Here is a 9896-nt window from a genome sequence, read left to right on the forward strand (position 1 = left end):
TAAATAGCATAAAAAGTAAACAATAAAAGCCAAGCTTATATGTTGAATAATGTTTTCCACCTCAAGCCAACTTTTTTGAATGTATATGCGTAGTCTGATGTAGCTTCATAGGTTTCTGTCATTTTTTAGGGCATCATATTAAGAGAGAATAATAACCATGAAGCAATTGTTTTCTTAACCATATTCTCCAATGACTTGAGGAGCAGAAAGGAGTTAGAGACAATATTCATTCATTGAGTTTTGTAATTCAACAATTTTTATGAGTGTTTTCTATGTTTTGCTTGCTGTGATAGATGCTGGGGATACAATAAAAGCATAATTCTACTGGGGGAGATAGGAAGAAGGAGGACAGGGAATTGGAAACAAGGTCATGAGTTCTGTGCCCAAGCTAAGCCCAGGGCACTGAGGGAAAGTGGTGGAGGTGGCAAGCAGGCGTGGGGTTCAGAGGAAGGTCAGGGTAAGGACCCTGCACAAGGTCACAGAACTCATAATTTTTGAGGTCTGTATTCTAAATCAAGCTGTGCTAACTTCAAGACACCTGCTCTCAATCACTGGATTGTGGGCTTTAGATGGAAAAATCTTCAGATAATAGTTATTTAATTTATCGCATAATAGAATCAGAGGAGGAACTTAATTTGAATGTGTTGACTTCCTTAAGATTTGATTACTTTATGAAAGACCATATAGAATCCAATGCCCAATCTGTATTATTTTCTTTCTCTCTTTCTTTTTTTTATTTTAAAGATTGGCACCTGAGCTAACATCTGTTGCCAATCTTCTCTCCCTTTTTCTTCTTCTTCCCAAAGCACCCTAGGACATAGTTGTATATTCTAGTTGCAGGTCTTTCTGGCTCTGCTATGTGGGACACTACCTCAGCATGGCTTGATGAGTGGTGTTAGGTCCATGCCTGGGATCCTAAATGGCAAAACCCTGGGCCACTAAAGTGGAATGCATGAACTTAACCACCCAGCCACGGGGCCGGCCCCCTGTATTATTTTCTAATATGTGTCTCAGCTCCCTTCCTGGGAACAAGTAATGTACTTGGAATGTCTCAGCATATATATATTTTACTTTTTCTTATTGATATTTTTATTTAGACAACTGGAGATTCCCATGCAGTTGTAAGAAATAACAGAGAGATATCCCACCTTAACCCATTTTCCCTCAATGTTCATTTCACAATCTATATGTATATCAAAATTTCAAGTTGTACATCTTCACCATATGCCTTTTTTATCTGTCAATTACATCACAAAAGAGCTGGGGAAAAAACCCACAATAATTGCAATATGATAAAATTGTCTGAGTTTATTTCAATTCTGATTCCTTTATTTCTTGCAAGGCCCTATTGCAAAAGCAATGAACACCTCTCCAGCTAACAATTTGATTTCTCTACTTCGTTTTAGAACATTAAACCCATCTTTTTACATTGTTATTGCAGCCTGATCCAGAATCTTTGAAAATAATGTGTATCTTAGTAGAAATATAAAAACTATTTAGAAATCCTTTAGTCAATACATTTTATTTGATGGACAAACATATTCAAAGGTGATGAGAAGGAGTGAGAGACCAGCCTATACCTTGTCAGAAGGCAGAAATCTTCTCTTCAGTCTCCTCATGGCTGACTTCATCTCCTCGTTCCTCAGAGTGTAGATTAAGGGGTTCAGCAGAGGGGAGATGACAGTAAAGGTGACGGAGATGGGCTTATCAGTGGGGAGGGCAGTGAAGGGCCGGGCATAGACATAGATGCAGGGCACAAAGTGCAGGGTCACCACAGTGATGTGTGCGGTGCAGGTGGAGATGGCCTTCCTCCTGCCCTCCCCTGCCTGAGACCTCAGCATCATTAGGATGACTGTGTAGGACACAAACAGGAAGCTAAACCACATTGTAGTGACCAGTCCATTATTGGAAATTATCAGCAGCTCAAGCATAAAAATGTCAGTACAGATGAGTTTGAGGACATGGGGAACATCACAGTAGAAAGTGTCAAGAACATTGGGTCCACAGAAGGGGAGGGGCAGCAAAAGGGCAATCTGTACGATGGAGTGGACAAAGCCCCCCACCCACGAGGCCACTATTAACCCAATGCAACGGCCTCTACTCATGATGGTCACGTAGTGCAGGGGCTTGGAGATGGCCACATACCGATCTAAGGCCATCAGTGACAAAGAAAATACATCCACCCCTCCAATGAGGTGGAAGAAAAACATCTGAGTGAAGCAGCCATTGAAGGAGATGGTCTTTCTCTCTGACAGAAGGTCCACCAGAACCTTGGGAGCTGTGATGGAGGAAAAGCAGATGTCGGCAACAGACAAATTCCGGAGCAAAAAATACATGGGGGTGTGAAGGCGAGATTCACAGGTCACCGTGACCGTGATGAGGAGGTTTCCCAGCAGAGTTGTCACATACACCCAAAGTAGGAAAAGGAATAAGACCCAGTTCAGTTCTTGATTCTGGGTTAGGCCAAGGAAAATAAATTCTTGGACCCTCGTGCAGTTTTTTAACTCCATTGAGTCAACTTCTTTCTCTCTCTCTTGTTTGAAGCTTCTTCATTTGAAAAGACTTGGCTATTTATTTTATTTTCTTCTCAAGCACTAAGAATACAATTCAGAATGTTCCTCGCGTGGTTGTGCGCTGTTTGTGATTTGTTGTTTTGTCTAAATTTTTAAGATTGCAGTCTGTTTGGTGATCAAATCAAATTATCCCATGTAAAGTCATTCAATAATTCTGTTCTTATAAAACTATTTTTGAAAAGAACAAACTTTATGTTCAGCAGTGATGTTTACATAACATTTTATTTAATTAATTTATTTTAGTTTTTAAATTTTGTTATTGTTTTCTTCCATCCAAATATATCGAATGTCCAAAATGTCTGAATCATAAACAGAAAGATAAGTACAATGAGGTTCCAGCCACTGTAGACTCATAGTATGAAAGTTTAATATTCATATTAGAGAACTTTCTGTTGACTTCCACAGGGTCTTGTCTTGCTAAAAAGAAAAAAAGAGTATCATTCTGTTTCTTACTGCAATGTTGCTGTGGCATGAGTCAGTTTCCTTACTGTTGGCTGTTTTATGTTGAATTTCTTAAAATTGTCACCTGTTAGTCCATATATGTAGCTTTTCTTTGTCATTACCTTATATGAATCAGATTTTTTATTAATTATTTTAGAATATTTAAAATTTATTTTTAAGAAACACATTGAAACAATATATAAATACAAATATCAAAGAATATCTTTAATTTCTTTTATTGTGATAACACTTGAACATGAGAGCTGCCCTCTTAACAAATTTTTGGGTTCCGATACAGTATAGCCACAGTGCTGCACAGCAATTCTCTAGAACTTATTCATCTCATGTAACTGTTGTGATCCTTGCTTGAGTGTGGGGGAGAGAATAAAGATAGTGACCCACTTTTGAAAGGTCATCCATACTCTATCAACCACACTCTCTTCTGCCTCTTTCTCTGTGTGGATCAAAGCTAAGAGAGTGGAGGGTTCACACAGGAGGGAGAGATGTAGATATGTTTAGAATAATACCTATTTTTTATAAGCTGTTATTGGTCATTCTTAGGAAATTTTATAATTATTACTTATTCCACCTTATACTTAGCAAGTCAACATTTATTGCAATGTTCAAATGTATATGAACAAATGGGACCACATTGTCAAAGTGTTTGCAGCTTAGCGAAAGTGAATGATTTGTATAAATTGATGAACATAATGCATGATAAAATGTAAAATGTCAAGAGAAAAGTAGAGATTGATTTGGTTGGGATAGGAACTATGCTAAGAGATATAATGATTTCTAGCAGTAATAAAAGCTGCTATTTTTTGAGTGTTTACTGTGTGTGAAGAGTTATGAAATGTTGACATTGAATTTTCACCACTATCCTTTATTCCTGTTTTTCAGATGGAATATAGTGTGAATCTATGTTTGACTGAAGTTAAGGAAAAGATAGAAATAGGATGGAAAAAACATTGTTTTGTTTGCCTCTTCAATCTTATGTATATAGGGTCTCATTTTGTATAACAAGAATATTTTGGGGTGCGCCTGATAGCCATGTGGTTAAGTTTGCATGCACTGCTTTGGTGGCCCCAGGTTCACTGGTTCGGATCCTGGACACGGACCTATGCACTGCTCATCAAGCTATGCTGTGGCAGGCATCCCACATAGGTAAAATAGAGAAAGACGGGCACAGATAGTAGCTCAGGGCCAATCTTCCTCAGCATAAGAGAGGAGGATTGGCAGCAGATGTTAGCTCAGTGATAATCTTTCTCAGAGAAACAAAACAAAGAAAAGAAAATTTGGTAAAGTCTGTCTGAAGATAAGAATTTTTCAGAAAGGGGTTCTGGAAACCCAATTTATGTGGAGCTTAGTCTGAGACTACCTCATCAAGAAGCAACTCAAATGATCACAGCAAACGAATGATGCCTTCTCTCACACTGAGTGGACCACATTTCTGAATCCCTCTTAACATATCACCTCTCTTCCAATAGTTAACACCCACCTTTGTTGTTTCTGTCACTGAGAAGATCATCTTGGCTCTGAAGCATTTAGTATACCTGGAAAATATCAAAGTCACACTATTCATACATAGTTTGTATAATCAATAACAACATCTCAATGTCACTATCGATAACTTTAACCTTAGCTAAATCTTAACATCTTTACCTAATACCTTTGATCCTGAAACTCCAACTACAAATTGTATGTCATCAGGTACAGACCAGAATAGAACACTAGTGATACTAGTGACGTTAATTCTTGAAAATATTGTTTCTGAAGGCAGAGCCTCTTGGAAGACTAAATATCTTAGTGTCTTTATTCTCCTTTCAGGAAAGAAAGGGCAGATTCAAAGAATCACATCTTCAAGAACTTCCTCTGTGTCCCTATCTTACGTGCAAATCCCTCAGCCTCAGGCTTAATGTGAGAATTGCAAAGGGAATAATATTGGACAAGGAAGTGGAATTCAGTGCCTGATTCTGTTGTTGGTGATGAAGTTTCAAAGGGAGTTATTAAGAAGTTACTGAAACATTCACATGTGTAAACACACATTCACGCATACACAGACGGACACATTTTGATTGATATCCAAATTCTTTAGAGGCAGTAGAGGAAATCTATCTGTTTATCCATAGCTCAATAAGAACTTTGTTAAAACATGCCAAATACTGCACCTGAGAGAGAAAAAGGGTCCAGTTTTCATTGCTTGTAAGGCTCAGAGGACAGTATAGACAAATCAGTTTCATTTTGATTGTCAAAAATCTCAAGAAAAACTGCACCTCAAATCCTTTGCTACCAGTCTAGTTTCTAATTATATGCAGAATGATTATAGTCTCATGATGTTGCTCTAAGTCTCTGCATGTAGAGAAACAAGACTTAGATGACGTTTGGGGAATGCACGTTTTTCCTTTTTTCCAACACTCTACTCAAATGGAAACTCTCAATTTGGATACATCTAGATAAGTATGTTAGTAAAGCTGTCTACAAAATCATAATAGTTACTTAAGATTACCTGAATTTATTGAATGATGTGATCTTATATAAAATGAACTTCCACTGTTTGCAGAATGCTGATGGGTTTGGATTTACTTGCTTTTCCATTTTGTTTTAGTACTGTAAACTAGCCTACACAGATTAAAAAGTGCATGATGCAGGTTATGTGTTTGAGATGGGTAATTCCTCCCCCAACCCAGCTTTACTGAGATTTAATTGACATATATCATTGAGTGTGTTTAAGGCATATAATGTGTTGATTTGATACATTTATAATTGCAAAATGCTTATCATCTTAGTGTTAGCGAACACTGTCATCACCTCACATAACTACTCGTTCTTTTTGGTAGTGAGATCATTTAAGACATACTCTCTTTTAAACTTTCAAGTATTGTTACCATATTGTTAACTATAATCACCATCTTTACATTAGATCCAAAACTTATTCATCTTATAGCTGGGAATTTTTACAGTTTAACCAACATCTCCTTACTTCTCCCCATCCCCAACACCTGGTAACCTACCTTCATTCTACTCTGTTTCTATGAGATCAGATTTTTAGGTTCCATGTATATATGAGATCATAGAATATCTGTCTCTGTTTGACTTAGTTCACTTAGCGTAATGCCCTCAAGGTCCATCTGTGTTGTTGCAAATGGCAGGACTTTCTATTTTTTGTGACTGACCACACCTTCTTTATCCATCCATCCATTGATGGACACTGAGATTGCTTTCATATCTTGAATGTTGTGAATAATGCTACAATGAACATAGAAGTGCTGATACTTCTTCAAGACCTTAATTTCATTTCCTTTTGGTATATATCCAGAGATGGTATTGCTGGTTCATATGGTAGTCTTATTTTAAATCTTTTGAGGAACCTCTCTACTGTTTTCCACAGTGGTTGTACCAATGTATATTTCCAGCAGCAGTGCACAAGGATTTTCTTTCCTCCCCATCCTCACCAACACTTATCTTTTGTCTTTTTGATGATAGCCATTCTAACAGGTGTGAAGTGATATCTCACTGTGGTTTTGAATTGCATTTCTCTCATGCTTAGTGATGTTGAGCACATTTTCATGTACCTATTGGCCATTTGAATGCCTTGTTTAAAAAAATATCTATTCAGTTCCTATGCCCATTTTTAAATCGGATTGTGTGTTTTTTGGTATTGAGTTTATCAGTTCTTTATGTGTTTTGGATACTAACAGCTTATCAGATACATAATTTGCAAATAATTTCTCCCATTCTGTAGGTTGTCTTCTCATGTTTTGATTGTCTCTTTTGCTGTGCAGAAGCTTTCAGTTTGATGTAGTTTCATTTATTAAGTTTTTCTTTTGTTGCTTGTGCTTTTGGTGTCATATCCAAAAAATTATTGACAAGGCCAATGTTGAGGAGATTTTCCATGACTTTTTCTCCTAGGAGTTTTATTGTTTCAGGTCTTATGTTTAAATATTTAATCCATTTCAAATAATTTTTCTGAGCTGTGTAAGACAGGGGTCTGATTTCATTATTATGCATCTAGTTATCTAGTTTTTCCAGTATCATTTATTGAAGAGAGTATCCCTTTCCCATTGTACATTCTTGGCTTCTTTGTTGTAAATTAATTGCCTGTGTATGCATGGATTTATTTATGAGCTCTTGATTATGTTCCATTTATCTGTATGTCTGTTTTTATGCCAGACTATACTGTTTTGATTATTAAAGTATAAAGGTTGAAATCGTAAGTATGATGCCTCCGAATTTATTTTTCTTTCTCTCAATTGCTTTTTCTAATTCTGTGAAAGATGTGATTGGAATTTGGATAGGGATTGCATTGAATCTGTAGATCTCTTTGGGTAGTATGTACATTTTACAATATTAATTCTTACAATCCATGAGCATAGAATATCTTTGTATTTATATATATCTTCTTCAATTTCTTTCATCAATGGCTTATGATTCAGTGAACAGATCTTTCACTTCCTTGGTTAAATTTCTTCCTTAGCGTGTTATTCTTTTGATTCAATTCTAAATGGGATTGTATCTTTGAGTTCTCTTCTGTTAGTTCATTATCAGAATATAGAAATACTACTGATTTTTGTAAGGTGACTTTGCACCCTGCCACTTTGATGTAGTTGTTGATTATTTATCATAATTTTCCAATGGATTCTTTAGGGTTTTCTACATATAAAATCATCTAATCTGCAAATAGTGAGAGTTCCACTTCTTCATTGCCTATTTGGATTCCTTTTATTTCTTTTTCTTGCCTAATTGCTCTGGCCCAAACCTCCAATACTATGTTGAAGAAGAGTGGTGAGAGTGGCCACACTTGTCTTGTTCCTGTTTTCAGAGGGATGGCTTTCATTTTTTCTCCATTGAGTATGATGTTGGCTGTGGGTTTGTCATATATGGCCTTTAATATGTTGAGTTACTCTCCTTCTATAAACATTTTTTTTTGAGGAAGATTAGCCCTGAGCTAACTGCTGCGAATCCTCCTCTTTTTGCTGAGGAAGGCTGGCCCTGAGCTAACATCCATGCCCATCTTCCTCTACTTGATACATGGGAAGCCTACCACAGCATGGCTTGCCAAGCAGTGCCATGTCTGCACCTGGGATCTGAACAGGCAAACCCCGGGCTGCTGAAGCTGAACATGTTTACTTAACCGCTGTGCTATGGGGCCGGCCCCTATATATATTTTATTGAGAGTTTTTTATCATGAATGGGTGTTATATCTTGTCTAATGCTTTCTCTGTGTCTGTTGAGATTATTGCGTGGTTTTTATTCCTCATTTCGTTAATGTGGTGTATCACCTTGATTGATTTACAGATGTCGAACCATCCCTGTGTCTCTGGTATGAATCCCACTTGATCATGGTGTGTGATTTTTTTAATGTATTGCTGTTTTCAGTTTGCCAATATTTTGTTGAGGATTTTTGCATCTATGCTCATCAGTGATATTGGCATGTAATTTTCCTTGTTTGTGTTATCCTTGTCTTCTTTTGGTATCTGGGTGATGTTGGCCTCATAGAATGTGTTAGGAAGTGTTCTGGCTTCCTCAATTTTTTGGAATAGTTTGAGTATAATTAATAAATCTTCTTTGAATGTTTGGTAGAATTCTCCATAGAAGCCATCTGTTCCTGTGCTTTTATTTTGGGGGAGGTTTTTGATTACTATTTCAACCTCTCTACTTGCGATTTGTCTATTCAGATTCTCTATTTCTTCTTGATTCAGTTTTGGGAAGTTGTAAGAGTCTAAGAATTTATTCATTTCTTCTAAACTGTCCAATTTGTAGGCATATAGGTTTCCAAAGTATTCTTTTATAATCTTTTGTATTTCTGTGGTAGCCATTGTAATTTTTCCTTTTTCATTTCTAATTTTATCTATTTGAGACTTCTCTCTTTTTTTCTTAGTGAGACTCCCTAAAGGTTTGTCAATTTTGTTTATCCTCCCAAAGAACCAGCTCTTTGATTCATCGATCCTTTCTACTGTCTTTTTTGTTTCAATATAATTTGTTTCTGCTCTACTTTTTCTTTTTTCCCTCCACCCACTGAGTTCGGGCTTTATTTGTTCTTCTTTTTCTAATTCTGCTAGGAGAAGTTTAAGGTTGCTTATTGGAGATTTTTATTGTTTGTTAACATGGGCCTGTATTGCTATAAATTTCCATCTTAGGATCACTTTTGCTGCATCCCGTATAAGCTGGTCTGATGCATTTTCATTTTCCTTTTTCTATAGTATTTTTTGATTTCTCCTTTAATTTCTTTAATCATCCATTTGTTGTTCAGTAGCATATTGTTTAGTTTCCACATTTTTGTCCCTTTCCCAGCTTTTTTCTCCTAGTGGATTTCTAGTTTCATAGCATTATGGTCAGAAAAGATGCTAGATATTATTTCAATCTACTTAAATTTATTGAGGCTTGCCTTATTTCCCAATATATGGTCTACCCTTGAGAATGTTACATGCGCACTAGAGAAGAATGTGTATTCTGCTGTTTTGGCATGGAGTGTTCTATATGTATCTCTAAAGTCCATCTGGTCTTTTCATTTAATTCCACTATTTCCTTGTTGAATTTTTGTCTGGATGATCTATCCATTGATTTAAAGGGAGTGTTCAGGTCCATACTGTTATTGTGTTGTTGGTAATATCTCCTTTTAAGTTTGTTAACAGTTGCTTTATGTACTTTGGGACTCCTGTGTTGGGTGCATAAATATTTATAAATGTTAATTCTTCTTGGTGGAGTGTCCCTTTAATCATTATATACTGCCCCTCTTTGTGTCTCTTTACCTGTTTTATCTTGACATCTACTTTGTCTGATACAAGTATGGCAACATCTGCTGTCATTTATTTGTCATTAGCATGGGATATCTTCTTCCATTGCTTCACTCTGAGACTGTGTTTGTCTTTGGGGCTGAGATGT

At 36.5% G+C, this 9896-nt stretch overlaps 1 protein-coding gene across 1 annotated transcript; it reads right to left on the bottom strand.

Moving 5' to 3' along the window:
- Window positions 1-1574: 1574 nt before the first annotated feature.
- On the bottom strand, window positions 1575-2510 carry LOC138916478 (olfactory receptor 4D10-like). The gene has a single exon (XM_070229124.1). It carries the CDS (start codon window positions 2508-2510, stop codon window positions 1575-1577), a length of 936 nt encoding a protein of 311 aa, XP_070085225.1.
- Window positions 2511-9896: the final 7386 nt, after the last annotated feature.

The sequence above is a fragment of the Equus caballus genome, chromosome 12, assembly GCF_041296265.1.
Source record: "Equus caballus isolate H_3958 breed thoroughbred chromosome 12, TB-T2T, whole genome shotgun sequence".
Taxonomy (NCBI): Eukaryota; Metazoa; Chordata; class Mammalia; order Perissodactyla; family Equidae; genus Equus; species Equus caballus.

Coding starts and splice junctions, on each gene's coding strand:
- LOC138916478 (XM_070229124.1), bottom strand. CDS start 2,510: ATGGAGTTAAAAAACTGCACGAGGGTCCAAGAATTTATTTTCCTTGGC.